The following is a 22,401-nucleotide window of genomic DNA, read 5'->3' on the forward strand; positions in this document are numbered from 1 at the left end:
CTACAGTCTCTTTCTCCCTTCTCATCCTGATGTATAATAATCTGTACTCAAGACTGGCCTCGGGTTTTGATGAGGTTTCTTGTTTAAGCTGATGCAATTGCTTAGGGAAAGGGAGTTGTTGAAAATTAGGAAAAGAAGAGACTGGGATCTTTTTATCTTCTAATGACACATTTTTATGGTGCTGAAGTGATTTACTGAAAACGATGATTTGAATGGGCTCTTGCCAGCGATGCACAGTGAGCAGTTTTGGTTTTGCCTTCATTCCTCTGCGGTAGGACAGGCTAAATGTACTTTGCTTTTGCACTCTTGGCTCAAACACACATTTGAGAAAACTAATGCTAGGGGGTTATATGAAAACCCCCATAAAGGGTGAAGAATAATTAATACATGCAACAGGATTGAGATGTTATGTTGGTCTTTGCTAGAGGAAATAGCAGGAGGCCAATACTGTTGCTATCTCCAGTACTGAAAAAAGCTTTGTAGCAGCCTGAGATTGCTCTTCTTGAAGCATAACCTCTCCAGAGATCTCCTCCACTCCCAAACTGCAGATGTGCTGGAAACACAAATTTGCCTCGTATGTTTGCACTTGTTTCATCGTGTAGCAACCTCAGATTGTAATGGCATGCAGCCTGTTTGCATTAGTGACTTGCTGTTGAATTCATCTGTATTCCTTCAAATCCCGCATCTGTTGCGTTTTTTGTGGAGTGCTTGATATTTCTAATGGCTTTGTGTTGTAGTAGCAGTCTAAAATTTGCCTTTTTTCTCTTTTTCCCTCCAGCTGATATTATTTCTACAGTTGAGTTCAACCACACTGGAGAACTGCTGGCTACTGGTGACAAGGGGGGTCGGGTTGTTATATTCCAAAGGGAACCTGAGGTATGTGAGTTACCAATGTGGTCCTTAATAGCTTGCTAAAACCTGGCTTTATTAATACTTTAATTGGATCTAACTAATAAACTTCTTTATAATTTCAAGATTCAGTAAAACAGAATGTCACCTCTTTGGAGAGGAAGTGAAAGAGGGTAAGGATCTTTTACTCAGAAGTTTGCTGCCCCAAACAAAAATGCTTCAAAGCTCCAAAATTCTAAGCTAAGAAAAAAGGAGGTTGTTTTCGTTTTACTTCTACATTGTTGTAATAGCTTTTGCCTGTTTGATGGACCCATTCCATTTAAAACAATGCCTTTGCTGTGATACCTTTATGTTTCACTTTTAAATTCAGTCCATCTGCACTATCTTTTGTAGAAAGCTTTCCTGAATAATTGACATTTCTTCAAAAATTCTGCCTTTTATTAAATCTTGCTTCAATACTTACAGGAAATTTAATTCCTGTAGAAACAAATCTGTCAATATCATGTTTTAAATGAGAAATTAAATTATGCTTTCAATATTTTTATATTTATAAGGCTGCTTATACACCTTTCGTAAGAGATGGAGATATATTGCCATTATAAACCACATGTTTTTGTTTTTCTTATTCTCCATAGAGTAAAAATGAGCCTTACAATCAGGGGGAGTACAATGTTTACAGCACTTTCCAGAGCCATGAACCTGAATTTGATTATTTGAAGAGCTTGGAGATAGAAGAAAAAATAAACAAGATCAAGTGGTTACCACAGCAAAATGCAGCTCACTCACTTTTATCAACAAATGGTAAGACAGATGAGAGTATACAGGACATATCAGCATTCTGCTCTTGTGCATTTTAGTGCTGACTGTATATATTTGTTCATTTTAATCTACTGATTTAGTAATTTCCTCTTTCAGAGTTTACCAGGACTGTCATACTGACTCTGATACCTGTTATTTATGTATTTTATTCACAGTCATAGGGTTTTTCCTATTGACTATCCATAGACATTTAGAGAGCTATCCATTTTTGCTGTTAACGTACAATGCTATCCTGAAACAAATTTTGTGACAAAGGCATCATCTTCCTCAGCAGCTGTGTTTCACTGGGGATTTAGAATTTTGTCTGCTGTATTTGTCATAACTTTTGTTCTTTGTAGATGTGTAAATGAATGTAGGTGAGAGAGATTAATTTCTTTTTCTTTTCATTCATTAACATTAGAATGGTTTGTTCAAGTTCTAAAGAGTTACACAAATCTTTGGAAGGCAGTAAGGATAATAATAGGATATTGATACCGACTCATCTTTCTAACATGCTTAAGGCCTGTTGATTTAAAAAATGCAGTATTATTGCTAAGAGGGGATATGCAGATGTGACACGGGGGGAGAAACTAAATGAAGCGTAACATGCACAGGTGTTATTTAGGAAACATTTGGACACCCACAACCTTTATTACCGCTGGTGATGCATGAGACAAAACTATCAGATTTTAAATCTTAGATCTTATTGTAATCAGAAGAGAATTTTTCTTGTAGAAGTTTGAGCATAATTGGGAATTGCTGATAGAAAAATAGTGTAATGTCACCTTTGGGAATTGACGCTTTAAGGCAAAGTGATTACTTCTAGTTAAAATTTATAGCAATAAATAATATTCACAGTAATTCACAGTAGATAGCAAATTATTTTATGTTTTGCAGTCTGTTTTCCTTAAAGTTGTCTTTTGACTTTTTGAGGGCACTGTTGCAATATTTGAAATGAAACATATCTGTTATAGCTAGGTGATTTGTGCTAACTTAATGATTAGTCAGCTAATTATGAAGTTAAGGGAGTTTACTTCTGCACTTCTCCCTTGGTCAAAATATCCCTTCTACTTCAGATAACTTAAACTAAGAACGGCTTCTTCTAAGTGCATGATACAAAAGCAGATTATTAAAAGTAAACCTCTCCCTTTTCATTTCAAAGTTTGTTTTTGGAAACACTGAGGAATACAGCCGAGTCCTCAGATACGCTGCTTTTAAGTCGGCCTAGTAGACCTTTGTATCAGTTTTGTGGTTGATATTAATGTGGGAGGGGAGAAAGGAAGAAATAATCAGTCTTAGTGTTGCTGTGGGTTAATCCAGTTGCACCCAACACTGAGCAAGCCTAGGACCTGGCAAAATACTTCGGCCTCTGTTTTTCCCCCTTCTTAATTCTGGAGCATCCCGACCTCTTTATGGTGAGGAGAACAGAAGTGGTGCCCCTGGCATGGCCTTTGGGTTTTGGCTTTGAATTAAAAACATTTTTGTGTGCCAAGGAGGAATTCCTAGCTTCCTGGTGCAGCAGGGTTGAAGTCTGAAGATTCACCTCTTGGCATACTCTTAAAGATAGTTTTAACTTTAGGATACAGAAGGCCCATGCTGAATTCCTTGCTGTCTCACAGATTACCTGTGAGAAGTCATTGACAATGTATATCAATTCCATGCCTATGAAAAGGGATAGTATGTATTATTAAAAAAAATTTCTTCGTTTTCTAACTTGTAGAGAATGAAGGCATTACCTGTCACACATGCTGATATTGGGCACGTTGTAGAAACATCTTGAGTATTGGTTTATATTTACCAATTTCTGAGCCTGATATTTTAATGCAATTTTTGATATTTTGCTCTCTGGTAGCTTAGGATCTAAAGCGCAGTTTTGGTCAGAAAAGTGAGAACTGTGCAACAGCATCCTTTCTGTCCGCAGGCACAAGTGGACAGTGCCCACTGAATTTGCTGGAAGGAGCATCCCGCTGTTGGGGAACATGAGGGGAGGGTCCGTCTAAACCTCACCCTCAATACATGAGACTTGACAGGTCCGCACCTGCCCAAATCTCTTTCCGTCCTTCTAAGGAGGACTTTTGTCTGAGGCTGTTCCTGCACAGGTCACCTCTCTCAGAGGGGATCTTCGTTCCTTTCCAGTTCACGCGTTACCACCTAGTCATCAACTAAGCTTTGATTGCAGCGTTTTAATTAATGGAGGCAGAAGGAAACCACCAAGGCTTTTGAATCCCACTGTGGATTTGCAGTGCTTGCACTTAGCAAATTTCTGGTTTGCGCTGTAAACTGAACTGATTTTGTAGTGTAATCATAAATTATTAGGATTCATTGGTATCTTTTGTACCAGAATATATTGGGGCCACTTTTGATGTGAGTTACATCGGGTAGATCAGAATTTGGCCCATACAGATCCTTTCATCTGAGGATTTCAGACTGCTTACCACACATTAATTAATTTAAACTTCACAACACCCTTGAGACTGAACGAATACTGAACCTCACAGATATATTTTGCAAAATACAAGCATGCTTAGAACTTCTAGGGAGTTTTTTAAAGTCTAGAGGCAGATAAGGAGAAGAAAACCAACACATGTGATAGCCTTAACCGCTAATAAAAGTTTTCACTCAGGAAAGGGATAGGTTTATCAATAGCAGTCAAGTCCAACAATGGAAAATTGTTTGTGTTTTTTCTTATAATTCATTTTACAATTGCAGTATTTATAAATTTTAGAATAGATAAGCAGGAATGTGCCATTTACATGTAATAAAAATCCCAAGTGCATTACATGGTCTATATGTATTTTTAGTATTTAGTATTATGTATTTTAGTGACCGATACAGATGAAATGTATTGAATATTTAAATGGAGCTTTTTAGTTGCAGATCGAACTAACCTCTTGTTCTGTAGATTGATCAATTGTATTATTTTTGTTGCTTGAAAATTAGCATACCGATCTTGTTAGGAGATGCATAATAGTAAAAATACTCAGAGTAGTGGAGGGATTGTTTTCGAAACAAAAAAAGGTCAAAGTTAAAGTTGCTATAGAAATGCAAAACGACTCATGTATTCATATATCCTGCCTTTAAAATGATTTGTACTAGCATTTGAAAGAAGTATTTGGATCAGCCACGCTGGGGAAAGAATTACGCTCTGCTACGTACTTGGGGAAGGAGGGATAAAGGAAGAAAGTGGGACGAAATCAGAAATGATGCAGGAACTGAGGTTAATGAAAGCTGTGGTGGCAGCTGAAGGAGAGGCTTTAGCTGCTCCATGAACAGATGAGTGAAACAACCATTAGAAGCTTGGGGACAGATTTTTTGCAGGAGAAGAGCTGGCATTGATTTTTCAGTCTAGGGAGTGTTAGGGTTGGCAGGTTGGGTGCACGACCAGAGTGGAAGTGGACGATCAACTCAGGGAAATCTGCAGCTTAAGCTACTACAAAAACAAGGACAAGCTGCATTTGAAATGTTCAAAACTTCTATTTGTTGGCTTCAGAGGCTCTTTGCTAAACGAGAGTCATCGTTATTCTATCATCATATGCTTCACCCATCATGAAAAAGGGAGAGTTTAGATTTAATTCCATTGCATGCAAGATTAATATATTTTTCTCCCCACTTCTCTCTCTTACCTTTATAACACAATTCTCTCAGGTTTTTTTTGTCCGTTATTTCTCAGCTGCTTTCCCTTAGGAGGGAGAAATGTCTCATTTTTCACACAGCCTTTCATTTGCTGGAGCTTCTCATGTTACACCAGTACACCACTGCCCATTCCGACAATGGGCCAGGCAGGTATCATTGGTCTGTCTGTCTACTCCATGCTCTTCTTGTCCTGTTTATAAGTCACCTAGCAAACTGGCTTTAATATCAAGATTATTTCCTTGCAAAGTCAAATTGTCAAACTGAGCTTCAGCAGTGAGCATTGAGTGGTTTTGGTCTGTCCCACTTGCAAACTGCCAAGTTGGATACGAGAGCAGCATGTGCTCTACGTGCTCTACATGGTCTGTCAGCTGCCAGGAACCTCTGACTTGGTTTGAAGGTATGGGATGTGCTTTATGAGTATTTCTTCTGTTGGCAACATTTTCTGGATGTGCAAAATTAAGTGACCCAGACTGTTTCAGCACGGGACTTGTCTAAACCAAGGTGTAGAAACTTCTTTAAGGAATATATTGCGAAAGGTGAGTAACCACATTCAGAATTCCTATGCTGACAGTTGTTTGTCTTTTCTTTTAAAGATAAAACAATCAAGTTATGGAAAATTACTGAAAGAGATAAGAGACCAGAGGGGTACAACTTAAAAGATGAAGAAGGAAAACTTAAAGATCTTTCTACAGTAACATCACTGCAGGTGAGCTGCTGTCTTTGTCCAAAATCCAGTTGTTTCTGTACGAAGAAGGTAGTCATGGGTGCTAACTCAGTAAAAGATTTAAATATGTACCTAATGCTAAGCATATATATGATTATTCTCATTGAAGTTTTAGCTGACTGATAACGGTCTTGAATCTGTCATGCATTTTCAAGTCACAAATGCTGTGTGATATAGTGACCAACACAAATATGTTTAGAGAGTTTATGTCAGTTTTATTCTTCCTGATAAAATTCTCTCAGCATGACTTAATGTGCTTTCACACAGGATTCTTTAGCCTGGTGTGCTGGAAGCATTCGACTTGTAATTAATATTAAACAGTCAGTATTCTTGCCTCATTCAGAGTAACTGAGTTAAAGACAGTACACCAAATTTCAGTCTCATCTTTTTTTCAGTAGTATAAAAGAATTATCTCCTATCTGAAGAGAGGGATTTGCAGTAGTCTGTGCTCCAGTGAATGTGAGGTTCTGCACTGCGGAACGGATGCAGTCATGGAACTCTTATGAGCGTGTATGATAACGTAACAGATATTTGCTCTCAGACTTTAATGGCTGAATTCACTCCAGGTGTTTTGGCAAAGGAGGTGGCGAAAGGTTAGAACTGGAAGGCTATTTTGTATAAACACTAGTATTTCTTTATTATTAAAAACAACCAACCAACCCCTACCTCCAAAACACGTCAATATTGTCTATTGTGAAAAAAGCCTCCAAAGTGTAAAAATGACTACATTAATGAGATATTTATCTATTCTGTATGATTAGGCAAACAAAACCATTCCAGATTGCTTATAGTCTGAGAATTCAAAGGTTGAGTGAACCACTGTTTTATTCCTTTAGTGGCAAGCTAAACTTAAAGCTTGAACTTCTCTGTGTTCCTCTTTAAACTATCTTGTGGATTGATGTATGATAGATTGTTTCTGATGCATGTTCAACAACATCGCATAGCCCCAATCATGGACCACAGCCTTACAGTGTTTAATGCTTTACCAATAGGGAATAAATTGACAGTGTCTAGTTATTGAAGCATGACATTGAAGTGACACAGAGGGAAATAACGGGGGTGCAACGATAAGTGATAGTCTGTGGTCTTGGCTTTTCAGGAGTATGTGTGTATGTATGGTATGTCAATACACATGTTGGCTTTGTTTTCCAAGACTTCGTTTATTATGTTTTGCTGAGATCATAACCTTTTCACTACTTGACTTTTTTGAAAGAGAGACATCAGGTAGCAAAAGTACTGTAAGTGATTTACAACTAACAGCAAGCTCCTTAGCAAAAGCAAAATACTAGGACTTCACTGCTTGTCAGAGCCAGAGTCTTCTGCATACGTGGGACAGTAGCTCCTGCTGTGGGACTGGCCTGTTCTGTGGCAGCTGCCAGTGCCTCCCTTCCCACAGTCCAGGCTTTCCAGTGCCTCCCTTCCCACAGTCCAGGCTTTCCATCGCTCTGCCTGGCTTTCTATGGCTCTCCTGTATCTCCCTCCTTGGCAGGGATGGCCCTGCCCAGCAATTCATCCATGGGGAAACTCAGCTTGCACACACTGTGGAGAAGTTTTATAATGTCACAGTCTTTGAATGCTTGCTCTCTATTGAAACTCTCATCATCCTAGCAAAAAATTATATAAATCTTACTCCCTTTGTGTTTTGTTTTTTTGGCAGGTGCCTGTATTGAAACCTATGGATTTGATGGTAGAAGTCACTCCCCGGAGAATCTTTGCTAATGGTCACACCTATCATGTCAACTCAATATCTGTCAACAGTGACTGTGAGACATACATGTCAGCGGATGATCTCAGGATTAACCTCTGGCATTTAGCAATCACAGATAGGAGCTTCAGTATCCTTTATTGTGGTTCCTTGCTCAGTGTTGATAGTATTAGTGGGGCTTAAGAGAGCTGTTTTAAAATATTTTTCTGCAGATTTTAAAATATACCTTTACTTATCAGAATCCCTGCAGTATTTGTAGCAGAAAATGCTCGGGTATCATAAGAGACAGCTAAGAGGTTGCAAAAATCAGGGAATTTTATGTGAGAAATAACAGTCTTGGAGTTGGTTAATGACAAGTAAATAGGAAACTGATGCCAGCTGAATGGTAACTATCCACCTGACAAGAATACTCTATACTGTTATTTCCTGAAGACGTTTCACGCTGAGCTACCTTGTTTTGCTGAAAGGTCAGTCCTTACCCTGGCCGTGCCCCCTGTTCTCCACCATCCTGCTTCCCAGAACCCTAATGCCTGAGGTGTGCACCGTTCGGGGGTAAGGCGCAGCTGCGTTGTGTGAGTTGTTGTGCTGTGATTAGTGCAGTCGCTGCTGTACCAAGCGCTGGCGTCACCCGGAAGGCTGTGTTGTGGGATCATTCCAGTCATCTGTGAGGCTGCCCCTTGCACTGCAACAGCGTGGCTTGGAGGAGGAGCAAAAGAAAAGGTAGCCAAGAAAAGTGATTCTCTGTGTTTTGCAGAACATAAAGGGACCAGTAAGAAGAGAAATAGGTTATGGGGCCAGCTCAGAATGTTGTGTTCCTTTGGTGATTTCTTTTTAAGTATTTCAAAAGGAGTTAGAAGAATATTTCTCTGTAAATTTGTATGAGGGACTATTAGACATCAAAGTGAAGTTGTCCTACTGGGGGCAAATTCCTAAAAGAAAATACCAATGTGACGGGGTGTTCTCCCTGTCTCTGGTGGTTATATTTCTTCCTTCATAGCCCAGATCATCTGTGGAGCTTAACCCATGCTTTGTTAATGTCACAGGAAACATTTTCATTAAATCAAACAACTCTTAATGTCCTTAAAGAACTGCCTTTGCAGGATCAAGTGACAAGTGCCTTTACCCTGGGGATTGCAGGGAATATCTCCTCAATTTGTTTCCAAATTCATATTCTTTTTCTTTCACCTGTCTAGATTAAGCAAGCTAAATGGTGCCCTCTTTAATATGACTGTTTATATAGGACCAATTTATATGTGGTTCTTCAAAGTCTAGCTATGTCTGCCTTCAGTATCCAAGCAACTGTACTTCCATTCTTTAGTAAGAGAACAGAGTGGGAAAATTGTTCACCACCACGCTTATATGGAGTAGCAGTGTGGCTCCTGACCGTGTCCTCTTCACTGTAGCTTCACCCTTCAGTCTTGTCTCTGTCCTGGACACTTTTATACGTGGCTACTGTGTGTTCTCCTGTACTGTGCATCCTCCTCCTCTAAAGCAGAGCAGAGAGTCAGACAAAGCACAGCAGTCTCTGTATGTCTGTGTATGATAACCAGATCACATTCCAGAATACTTATGTGAGATAAGTCTTTGGCAATCCTTTTTATTGTGTTAAAAGCTGTTTTATAAACTATGGATTGCCAAGAGAAATGTTTCTGACAAGTTTTAAAAAACCAAATAAATAGTTATTATAGTTTGTGAGGACAACATGAGTTTGTATTAAGTCATTTGCCACGCTAAGAGCTTACTGACAGAAGTATCAGCCCCAAATGAATTTTTAAACCCCAAATGTGTGTAAATCCATGAAAAGAAAAGGCTTACTATGGGAGTATTGATACAATCAGAACAAAAGTATTGTGAATATGGTAGTGTAAAATAATTCTTGGCATTTATGCAGAGCTTTTTATCTTCACATTCTTTATATACGTTGATCAGTTTGTCCTTACAAAAGATTAAGAAGCTGGTAGATAGATGAATTTGTCTACTATTTTGTCGATTAGGAAATCGAGGAAGAAAATTTAAAGAAATTGCTTATGAAAACTATAAATTTCATAGCCCTGGTTAGCAAGATTTCATTTGCCCTTTGTATGAAAACACTTGTATGCAGGCTTCAGAAGCACTTGGCCTCCAATGATGTTTCAAATTCTAGCAATATACTAGGGAAGAGCTGAAAAACAGACTTAGTCTTACGATCATAACTGCTACCATATGTCTTGATAGAACAGAATGGATAGCAAAATTATTTGAGATTGAGTAACTGTTTAGGATGTTATTGCTTCTACTCCTGTATGTTCAGCTGCTGTATTCGGTGACAGCTGCGTGGACTCTGTTTCAAGAATTAGCACACTCCTGTCGTTGAATATTTACTGATAAAAAGTGTTTTAGAGTTTCTGATGGAATCATTGATTTAACTCTTAAAACATGATACAATTTATAGGACCACACTCAATTTCTGAGTATGTTCCAAGAGTGATGATGAGGGGGAAATTAAGAGTATGTTTCTGGGTTTTAGGATAGGAGACTTTTCCTGTATCTAAGTGGCTTTGGGATACTTATGTGGATGACTTTGGGATAACTAGATTTCTATCCTGGATTGGGATACAGATATTGTTGCTTCTTTTCGATACACATGAACGAACATCTGGGATGACTGTGATGAGAGAATTTAGGCGGTGATAGACAGAACACTAGGTAAAGGGATGATCAATGCTAAACTGGCCATGGTGGCAGCAGATTGACTTTTGTGGCTGGATACCAGTATGTATTCAAGAGAGTAGACTGAGTTAAATAGGCTGTATCCACTTCTGTTTCAGGCAATATAACGTGTATCTGTACTCAGTTGTCCCAACCAGATCATTAGGCAGATCACTTTTACTTAATTATATGATAAACAGAAAAGTTGAGATGGGTGTTCCAAAAAAAGGTGAGATAGTTATATAATATTGCTCATATTGGGGAATTAACTGGGAGACCGCAATAACTGGAAGAAGGGGATGAGTAAGTTAAACTTGCATCAGTCCTTCCATAGGTATCTTTTTGTCCATATAGAGCCCTGTAAGTCCTTGTAAAATTGCAGGGTCACGTTTTCCACTAGATTTCAACATCTGTCCCATCTGTCTTACAGAAAACCCAGTTGCATAAAACTCTCCTGGAAGTAGATGAGCTTCTGGTAGAAACATGGGGTGCGCCGGTTGCAATTAGGACTAGACATATTAAGATGAAAAAATTCTGCCAAGCAAAGAGTTTAAATTACAAATGAATGTTGCTGGGCTTGGTGCCCTCTACAACACACTTAGGGGGACAGGCAGGAGGAGGCTGAGGCAGTTTTAAAATGCTTGCTTCACATCTTTTTACTAGATGCAAAATGGAAGTGAAGCATCTTGCTGTTTTATATGCAAGGCTTGATTCCTTGAAATACATGTTTAAAACAATAAATAGAAAACATTTTGGTTTGAAGTGGCATTTGTTAATAAGGGATCTGGCAGTGATGTGTATTTGTCTTTCTACTTTCCCTCAGAGGCAGCACTGCTACATATAATGAACTACAATCTGTTTACCCAAGAGGCTAGTTGTGACAATGACACAAACAACAAATACAGTGGTAGAGTTTCTGGACATTCAGCTCATGTTTGAACATCTTTACAAATTGCATGGGAAGCGCTGGACAAAGAATGGATTAGCAGCGGTATACTAGGGTGTTTTTCAAGTGCTGTGTCTTGTAGAATTTTATTTGAGAACAGTTGGGTTATAACCATTATGTTAGCAGTTTTGCAAATCACTGAGAATTGTTCATTTCTTTGAAAATGAAAAGACAAAGCAATGCAGATCTCAAGTTAATTCTCGTTCTGTCTCCTTTGGAAAATATTTTAAATCAGCTTTGTAGAATTTTACCAGAATATTTGCCTTAGGTGAAGCCTTAGGCAAATAAAATACAATTAGTGGTTTTCTGGTTTGCTTTTGTATTAGCATAAACACTAACTGGGGTAAAAAGCTGACAAGTGAGTTTTATGCTATGACTGTGTAAATTTTCATGAGGAATATGCAAGACTTCTGTAGATTGCTTCCCACTTGCAAGCAGATTTGCTCAGTATAGTTTGGGCAGGAGGAGGCAAGAGAGAGGAGGAAGTGAAAGAAGAGGAAGGGGGAAGGTCAGCTGGTAAATAATTGCACATATGAGGCTTTTCTTCGCTAAAAGGTTCAATGTGTTTGGTTGCGTTATGGAGAATGAGAGCCGGTGTCCTTAATTATGGATGATATTATTCACTGGAAAAGAAGTGAGGTAAAGGTTGCTGTATTTGTTAATGTTCAGTCTGAAATGGCTTAGCAGTGTTGCCCATAGCTTAAGCCTTTAGATAAGTCATCTTGGGTGTAGTGAATGAGAAAACAGGACTGCTGGAAGTACACTGATAAGGCTTACTTCACATCAGCAGCAATCTTTGGACTAGCTAGCTGTACTAAATATTCTTTATGAGAATGTATTTGGATTGCTCACAGAACTATGTAGCACTTGAACTCCCTTCATTTCCTGGTAGCACACTATTTCACTCTAGAGGCTGTCATGGCATTGCTATGGAAACAACATCACTGTTTCCAGCATGTACTCATCTTGAGACTCATCTTGACTAAAATACTCATTCCTCAGTCAGATCAATATAGTCCAGGGTTATCCTGTTTTAATAAAAAATTCCTTCTTCCGTGTCCCAAAAGGGTTAAGCTAATTAGCAAATCACCATAGGGCCTTCTTATAGTCTAATGTATTCCAGTATTTGAAGCATATCATGGGTAGTCAGATCGTTAGGCACCGTATCTTGGGGAAATTAATTTACTTAAGAAGTAAACAACATCAAAAAAGAAAAGAAATAGAAAAACCAAAATAACATGGTACATTGATGGAGACCAAGTCTGTGGCAGCCTGTTGTGCACCTGAATATAGTGCATATATAGGACATACATAGTGCTCTGGGAGCAGCCCCCAGGCTGGGGAAATAGCTAGCCTTACAAAATTCCTGTTACCTGCCTCAGTGCTAAGCATTTGAATGCTAAACTGAAAGCAAATCTGCAGTATTCTCTTGGCATTTGTGGAGCTGTAAGCTGGCAAGTTTATGCCCTTGAGTGAGATAAGGTTGTTTCTATAAAAATTCCTCAGCCAGGATGACTGTGCACAAGCTGTGTGCGCAAGGATGCATTTTCTGCGCTCTTGAAAAAATGCCTTTGCTGTGTGACAACGTGCTGCCACCCCCACCCGCAGCACTGTTTTCCTCAAGCATACACTTTCTGTTTGGGGAGATGGCAGACATTATTTCTCTTCTTCTGAGAGCTCTGTGTAATACATTTTAGCCCTTCCTATTCTATCAGGAAAGATTCGGCCAATCTGTATCATGTATTTAAAAGGTATATATTATACCATGGAGTCATATTCTAGCTGAGTTGCTACTAGCAACATTTGAGTAGCTTTTCCTCAAATGTGTGTTCTTCTTTTATTCTTTACTTCCCAGAGTCTCTCCTCCCACATGCATTGTCTTTGTCTCTCTCTACTTTAAAGGAGAATGATGATGTCTGCAAAGCTAAAATCAGGTCTGTAAGTTAGAAGTAGAGGATTGTAGAGGTACTCTGTACCCTGTTTTCATGGTATGGCGAGCTCTTTTAAAGTGTAACTATTGAGAAAGGGTTGCTTTGCTTTTCTAATTAAAACACTCCTACGTGAACAACTGAGGGGAAAAAAGCTATTTTCAACAAGCTGATTAGATTGTGGATTGATGTAACTCACTCTCCACTTTTTTCAGCATGGGAATACTGGCCTTCTAGTAAAAATAAGAGTTGACAGTAGTGAAAATAAAGATTTTGACACCTAACTCACGTGTGAGTACTGCCAACTGGAGGTTTTCTGTGCATTTTGATAAATGTTGAATTGTACTCTAATTTGAGGTAAACTATTAGAAATGTTGACTAAGGGCTCCAGTGCCCTATCTTGCAAAGCCATGGGGAAGAACAGTATGTAGAGGAAAAAAGGATAAAAAAATAAAAAAGAAGAAATTCTGTTGCATGAAACTTGTGAATACACGAAGTTCACACCAAGTATCGATACTTAACTGTTAGGTTCTTTGCTGCATTGCCATTTCTCATCTCTGATAATTACATTGCAAACTGGTCATGATAGAGATCTTTCCTCCTCTGTATTACTGAAGTGCTTGACATACTTTAACAAAATTAAATACTTTGCAATAAAAATATTTTAAAATAATTGCAATAAAATTTTGAGGTTAGTCAATCTTAACCTCACTTTATAGTCAATTAAACAAAGACTGTTAGAGTCAAACAGGTATGCTGGAATTTCAACCCAGAATCTGAATGTTGCCCGGTGAGATCCCACTTTCCATTACTTCCATCCATACTCTAATTCTGCATTAGATAAAGTGGCAGGCTGTTCAGGAGAGAGAAATCCTGTAAAAAAGGTAACAGAAATGAAGAAATGGTAGGACAATGGTTTCGTTTTGGAAAAATATAAATCAGTGTATCTTTGCTCCGTAGGGATCTGTTAACTGCCAGAATGGAGTGGGATGGAATTTCACTGAGCACCAACACAAGTTTTTTGCTAGGGATCACTTGCTTTAATGGACAGAGAAAAATAATTTACTGTTTTTTTTTTTTTAAAAAAAAAGATAATTCTAACCTTGCAAAAGGTAATCAGAAGCAAAAACTTTATTGTCCACTGAAACGAATCTTTACATTGCCAATGCTTAGCATTTAGTCATTTGATGATGAATTTAGGAAAAGGGTTGTAGTACCTAAACCTGCTTATCTCTCCCAAGAATTTTCCGTTTAAGTTACTCTTATCTGAAGCAATGGAAAAGTTTTTCATTTGAAAAATGACTATACTAGATGGAAATTCATGGTTATCCATTTAGCAATGATTAGCGATTAGTTTCAGGTTGTTTTTAAGTGATCTGATTTTCGAAGCTCTGCAAAATGGCAGTTTCCATTGACTTTGCCTGTTAACTTTGGGGTTTGAGATCTTTCAGCTTAAGAGTATTTGTGCATTAAAAGTAAATTATTTTGAAATGACCTGTGCAACTGTAGATACCAAATCACCCAGTAACTTGAGGATCATTTACAATGGTGTAGTTCAGTATTTAGTTTTGCTAAGATGTAATTAATAGATTGGCAGCAGGTACTGTAGTTCTTACGTAGCTCTTATTCGCAATGCTGAGTATTTCTGTGTCAGCAAAGCACCATACATATGAGTGGCAACAGATCATAGGTCATATATCGAGGCTCAGGAATAGGAACAAGCTCCAGCATAAAGCTTATAAAGTACTGCTGATGGGACTGCAAGAAAGTGCTGTCCTGTATGCATAGGATGGTGCTTAAGGGTACTTAAAAGAATTCTTGAAATTGTGAAAAATAGTCCCTCATTTCTGGAAAGATTCTTTGCATTAAGTAGTATAAACAATTCATATTGTCTTTTTCAGATGCCCCAGGAAACTAGAAGATAAAATTCTGTGTTGTAGGGTCTTTCATATCTGACTAGAATTTTCATGCTTTTTCCATACTGACTTAAAGCTTAACAAATACATCAAGTTCATAAATGGTTGCCTGAGTTGGGCTCTTCCATACAGTATTTTTGGTCTTTTTCAATTAGTGTTGTGGACCTGGAAAAGCAAGTATAACTATACTATGTGATCTGACTACAGTAGTTATAGAAGAGGAAAGAAGGTTGTTTTGCTACTGTCAAGGTGAAGTACATATATGTTATTTCTTGTCTAGGGTGCTGACCCACCCAAATTCTGATATTCTCCTTTTATTTTCCTCTTGGTGGGCTTATTCAGAAATAAATCCTTGATTGCATGAAAGTAAAAAACACTTTGTGTTTTCTTTAGTTGTTGGAAGGACTTCCTCATTGTGCTGAGAAGTTCACAAATAATGGTATCCGAAATAAACCCCACCGGAAATCAAGACACAGATTTGTAGTCAGGTGGGTTTAGAATAGCTTGAATTTCCAAATATCAAGGTTATGGAGCAACCTAGGAGATTCAAGAGCTAGGAAGGTGACTGAATCTTTGTTAGCCTATGTAAGAGTTAAAGTAAATTTAACCCGTAATTTTGGAGACAAAAAAAGTATAGTGAAATGCATTTTGGCCTCTTTTATATTTTTTTCCGTGCATCAATTTGCATTTACTTTATATGATGTTTGTAACATTAAGCCTCAAACTGTGATGGTTTAAACAAAGTACAGTAACCGCTTTATTTATGTTAAAATATTAACTACATACCACACCTTACCTATGTGTACAAGCAAAGCTAGGCAGAGTTCCAATGTCAAAATTGTGTATGCACTGTAAAAAGAATATTTTAATATACATCAAACTGGAGAAAGACAGCTCTTAACAGAATAAAACCCAATCATCATTTTAATGGAGCTATTAAGCAGTATTACTAGATAGCAATGATCAAATAAAGGCTGATTTTTCTTTAAACTGTTTTAGATTCTGCGGGGGTCCATCCTAATTGGATATGTAACACTAGATAAATAATAATTAATAAGAATATAAAAGGAGGAAAGAATTCTCTGACTGCTAGACTGGGGACCACGCTGGCTCTGTGGGTGTGTAATGGAACAATGCATCAGGCACCTGTTCTTTGTAACCACTGTAGTCAAATGTGGCATAAAGAATTCTAAGCTTTAAACAAAATATCTCATGTGGCCACCAGAATGAGGATTTTAGAAATGTGGTAGCTGGGAAAGTCCTTGATGTGTGTTTTTGCTGCCTTTTAGGAAGAATGCAGTAGGGAGTCTTTTATTAAAATCACACAAGAAATGTTTCTACTGTCAATTGAGGAATAAACTTAGTAAACAGGTAAGTATGTGTAACTGTGAGTTGTCATCTTCTCTGAACTGTATAGCATCCAGATAGTAAACAGAGCCTTTCATGAACTCTCAACAGACTCATTTGTAAGAAAAATTCTGTGTGTCCCTAGTGCAAAGTGCCAAGAGAGAACTGCATTTTAGGATCACCTAAATGACTTTGTCTTGTAGACACTAATGTAGATACAGCTTCTGCAGCAGGCACTGAATTGGTTCTTCTGCTTCTGTTGAGGTAGAACTATGTCCAGTTTGGACACAACATTATTTCTGATGTGGTCATCCTCTATTGTAGAATATCTTAATTGAGTACAGTTTTTAAGCTTTTTAGAGCAGGAGCAGTTGTGTGTTTATATGTTACCTTGTGCAAATTGCAGTCTTTATAACTAACTGCTGTAATTCAGGTAGTAATTATAGCAGTAAGGCTGTGTGAGTAGGGACTATAAGGACATTAAGGATGATTTGTTTTCAAGAAATATAGAGAAGTCTCAGCATCTTTTAGGAGACTTTAAGTCCAGATTTAGAGAGCTCTGAAAACCATGAATAAATTTGCAAAAGTGGTCTTTTAAGCTTTTTGTTTGGTTTTGTTTCTTGCCAGAGGATACTTTATGATCCTTGTCAGAAACAATTGCTTTTTAACTATTCTCATCACCTTAAATTGACTCCTATCTCGGGAATTTGACTATCAGCCAGTCAGAGAGAATTGGATGACAGAGCACATCTGATAGCCAAAGGAGCGATATCAGAGCTAGTTAAACAGTATTTTAGCATTGAATCACTGACTGAGACCCTCCTGCCATACAGCTGAAATGTACACTGCAGCAAAAGCAAGCAATACATGGCTGGAGTGTCAGATATCAGTGTCTTCAGGGCATGGGATAGTGCTATGAAAATATTCCCTATCTAGCCATCCTCCAAAAATAAATAAATTGGAAGAGTTGAGCCTGGCTGTGAAAAACTAATTATAGCTGAGGCCTTTGCATTCTTGGCAAAGACCAGTCTCTTAGTTTTTCTGGAGTTGCTTTTAAAGAAGTTAATTTAAGGTGATTTGAGCATAGCTGTAGCCTTGGGATAATTACTGCACTGCAGATTTATTGTTTAATAAAAATATTAATTGGTTAATCAGAATACATAATTTTCTTACTTATCACTCCTGTCCATACACAACTTGAATGAATAAGTATGTGATTACGTTACCCTTTTAATGGACTTCTTTATCTAACCCGCTGTCTTCTCTAATGCAGTTGTGCCCAAATAGGGACCCATACCCATTATTTAGTTGCTGCAGAGGTAAGGAAAAACATAGCCAGAAGCATTAAAATACTCTTGGTTTTTAAAACTGTATAGTGAATTGCAAAAAGGAAAAAGAAAATTAACTGGAGTTGCAGCAAATGATAAAGAATAGCGTGAAATCCTGAGCCTGTAAAAGCCATTTCAGAACTCTGTAATAGTACATTAAAGAACAGCACTGGGATTTCACTATATTCATGTGTTTGTAGAGTGATCTAGGCAATGCAACTATAGAAGGTACTTAGAATTTTACAATAGGTACGAAGATGTCTTTTCACAGATCTCTACAGTTGCTTTCCAATTTAATTGGGACTGTTATTCTTCTGATTGTAGCAAACAAGTTACTATTTTGTACCAGGAATGCCCTTTAAAATATCATTATCCCAAGTTTTCTCAAGTTTATTGCTACTGAAGAGAGAAAGAGCACTTAGTAGAGCTGAAATGAATGTTAGCATCACCAACCAGATTTCCTTTTTCACCCTAGTAGTTTATTCCATTAGAATTTTCAGGTTTTATCCAGAATCTTAGATTCTTAGCAAAGAAGGACTTGGGAAATATAGCAAGGAATATTAAATTACAGATAAAGGGTCACGTCACGGAGCTGATACTCAGCTAAGTAGCACTCATATTGTAGTGTAATGTGGCTGCAGTAAATGAAGTTATTCCTGTGGAAATGGGTAACAGGATTCAGTCCAAGATTTATTGTCTTACTAATTTTATTTCTTCAGTTGATGAGTTTTAATCAGTATGGTGTCATTGTGGAAGCTTTTAAATTGCATGCTTCTGTTTCCCTCTGGATTAATTTCTCACTGAAGCATTTTAAAAATGAGCCATTCTCTATTGTCACAGGTGCAGGTGGTGTATCCAACTTGAAAAACACATGTTATGAATTTATTGAAAGTTAGACAAAAAACCATTTACACAGTTCTAGGTACAATTATACGAAAAGATAATGTATAAATAATTTAATCAGCTCTGCCAGAGGGGAGAATTCTCTTAAATGAGTCTAATTATTCTCGCTCCCATGTGAGTTTGGACTTGAAATTAACTTTGCAAAGCACAGTCTTTTGCAGAGTATTAACATAAAGGAGAAGAAAATATAACTTGCTTTGCTCATTGGCTAAAATATTTTAGCTTGAAGAGTATTCCATACAAGAACGGAGATGTCATAAACATGCTCACACGGTCATCTCGGGTCTTGTAAAGCTTGCAGTCTGTACCTCTGTGTTCTCTTTGAGTCTTTAAAACCTGAGACCGTGGAAGCTTTTCTCACTGTTGAAGTAGCCAGGGCACTTCTCATTAATGTAGACATTGCTCTCTTTTCTGTTGTCATACTATACACTGGCAAGGACTGCGCTTTAGTAGTGCCGTTGCATGTGAAATTGCCATAGTTAAGGGAGGTCACTTTTAGGGCCTTTGGAATAAAAGTGCTCTGTAAATAAAGTCAGTATTAACTTTAACGAAGTTACAACACCAGACTTAAGAAAAGTCAACACAGTTTGACTGTTTTCATACTGACTACAAGCTGCGTGACTTGTCTGGAATCAATATTCGGAAAGCACATCAAGTAAACAAACAGGCATACAGCTGTGAATATTGAACCCCTTTGCCTTGGAGAGTAATGGTGGTGTTTCAAACTCCTGGAATCCTATTTCTCTGCAGTGCCTAGAGACCAAGCTGATGGGCATTTTTGTAAATCCTTTCACGTAAATTAAGCAACTAGATAATAAGTCCTGCCAAAAGGTTTTAATCAGGTGTCTTATATAATTTAATATAGATGATTTGGAAAACTTTCACTGCGGATTTTCTCATGAGAACTGAATCTGTTCCTCATTTCATTTTCCCATTGCTCATGTTCAGGGATTTGTTGGCAGTGCAAAGTTAGTTGCAGGCAGAAATATCAGTATACATTTTGAATGGAAGCCTTTATTAGTACCTATTTTTCAGAAGCATCTGGGTATTTTTGAAGATAGTTTCATGTGACTACTTCCATAACAAACATGCAGGGAAGGGGAGAGTGTTATGCTCTAGCAGACACTTGTAGCTAGCTAAATTTTGCAAAAAATGAGTCCTTTGTGACTTGAATTGTAACTTCAGTTAAAATATGGAATTATTCTACTCTACTGGGGTATTAATACTGCTATATTGGGGTTTTCTGCAAGGTATATGGAAAAATAAATTGCATATAGGGAAAGAAAAATCCCCACCAAAATGCTCTGAAGAGTCTATACCCTCCAGCTGGAAGTTCTGTGTCTGCCTTTTAATAGGAAGATCTTTCTCAGCTGCATGGGATTTTAATAATTATCAAGAAGAAATTTCTTGATGGTATTACCAGTTGGTGCATAGATTATTCATTTAAAAAAAAAAAAAAAAAGACATTTTGTATCTTCTTTCTTGTAAGTTATGTGGGAGACAATCCCTGGCTACTTTTAGGTTGGAGTTTAGGAAGTTATATATGTTATATTTCTCTGTAATACCAGGGACTGGATTCAGCAAATCAAGTAGATCCCTCTCAGTTCTCTTTTAAACATCTCATTGAGTTCAGGAAAGCAGGTTTGGGAATGATGAGATGATATTGCTTTAGTTTATAATTTGTCCTTGCCTTTTTGTGTTAAGATTGCACTTTTTTCTTGGAACCCTTGCGAGTATGTGATACATGGTGCCACTTACCATACTACCTAGAAGAGCACTGCCTGAGCGAAGCTGAGCTAGGTGACTTAATAGGTTTCTTCTATTAATAATTTATATGTACCTAAGGCTCTTCTGGTATTTGTTATGTTCCAAATGTAACGTTAAGCATCCCACAATAGTTTCAGACAAATAATAATTAATTAATATGCAAAGATATCAACTAAATATGACTTTGCAGCCTTTCAGTGATTGAGTACTGTACAATGCAGATGTGCATTTATGAAGACAGGTCATCCTCTGTTGACACATCCACTTAATTTTGCTCTCAGCTGTGTATATGCAGATAATGATTTCTTTGCTCTTGAAAATTTGAATGTGCGTATGGTTGTGGCTAAAGCAGGCATGTGACTGTGTCTACAGATGAAAATGCAGGTGTTCTGTTCTAAATAACAAGCCAAAAATTCAGTTCTTACATAAATTAAAATTTTCCAGTATCTACTTCTAAATTCATTATTCTCTAAGTAAATTAATGGTTGCAATGTATATGAACAGGCCTATCTATGAGATAGTTTGGACGTGACTTGCACCATTTTAAATACTCTCTTTCCTAGCAGTGCTATTCTACAATTCTCTGCTTTCAACACTTATTCAAATGTTGCAGCTACTCCATAGGCAGTTTCTCTTATATATTAGATTTGTTTTTCTTCACCTCGCATACAGCAGAGTCTGTGACGTTTACTGAATCTATGGCAGTAAAAGCAATTTCCTAAAATTTGACTAAATACATTTAAAATACGTTGATTCTTTTTTCAAGTAATATTTGCATAATGGAGACTTGGGTCTTTCTTGCTGCTTTCTGATTTTATTCTACCCACATAATAGGAATGCAAAGTAATTCTGATATTACAAAGATCAGAATGAGATCTCTCAAATTCAGAATAAGTCTTTAGACTGGTCTGCATTCTGGGGAAAAATTTCCAAAGGACAAATGTAGTAATAACAAAAGAACCTCTCAAAACCAACCAACCAAGAAAAGAACTGAGTGAATACTCACATGCCTGCAGTACTGTGGGTAGGGAGGGGAGAGACCACTAAAGCAGAATCCAGAACTATTGCTCTTCCTGGCCCTTAAGCTGACCTTGGCCAAATCTTTGCCACTTCATGCCTCAGTTTCACTATCTGTAAAACATTGACATCAATACTGACTGTCCTTTGCTTTGAACTTAATGAATGGAAAAGGTTTCCTAATACTACTTTTAATTTCTTGCCAAATACCTCCAATTCCGAATGAAACTTGAGACGGAAAGTCCAGGAGTTGCAGCTTTGGTTCAGAAGTTTGGTATTTAAGTTCCGACCCTGGCTTCCCATTCGGCCTTGAACAAATCTTGTTAGTCCCTTAGTCCTGAGGGATTCTGGTTCCTATCAGCTGCCGGTTAAACCTAAACTTGGTTCCTAAACACATCTCTGTGCCCCTCCTGTTTTATAAGTTTTATGGTGTTAGAAGACAGAAATAGAAAGCTAAATTAGGCACGAATCTGGCTGAAGCTTTAGGTATTAGATTGTGAGGAAGCACGGGCCATCTTGTACTGACAGTGGTACACTGAGCATAAATGTGAGGCCATTGCTCAAGGAGCACCACTCCAGCACGCAGAGCTTATTATCCACGCTGTATAAATGTGTATTACCAATGAGACAGGAGGATGTACTGAATATATCAGCCTATCTATATCAGCCTATCTCTGGGAAAGCTAGATCTCAACAGTAGCTTAGTTTTTATACCTCCTGTTTACCTAACATGGCCAAATTCTCTTTCATGGCTAGTTCTAGCTGAGTAGCTGGAAAGTTTCTTGCTACTGCAGCCTCTTGGCTATGACCATGTCATTTTTTCTTCCACTAACATTTCTTTTTCATGTAACT

General features: G+C 37.7%; 1 protein-coding gene across 5 annotated transcripts in view; it reads left to right on the top strand.

Annotated features, from left to right (window-relative positions):
- The window catches only part of PPP2R2C (protein phosphatase 2 regulatory subunit Bgamma), a 208,659-nt gene that overhangs the window by 148,656 nt on the left and 37,602 nt on the right, over positions 1 to 22,401 (top strand). For all 5 annotated transcript variants that reach the window (XM_075148675.1, XM_075148677.1, XM_075148679.1 and 2 more), the window contains 4 exons: positions 779 to 876; positions 1,485 to 1,650; positions 5,874 to 5,986; positions 7,662 to 7,839. In XM_075148675.1, the coding sequence (XP_075004776.1) occupies positions 779 to 876; positions 1,485 to 1,650; positions 5,874 to 5,986; positions 7,662 to 7,839 (555 nt within the window). The remainder of the gene's footprint in view (positions 1 to 778; positions 877 to 1,484; positions 1,651 to 5,873; positions 5,987 to 7,661; positions 7,840 to 22,401) is intronic.

This window comes from Calonectris borealis, chromosome 4 (assembly GCF_964195595.1).
Source record: "Calonectris borealis chromosome 4, bCalBor7.hap1.2, whole genome shotgun sequence".
In the NCBI taxonomy this organism is placed as follows: Eukaryota; Metazoa; Chordata; class Aves; order Procellariiformes; family Procellariidae; genus Calonectris; species Calonectris borealis.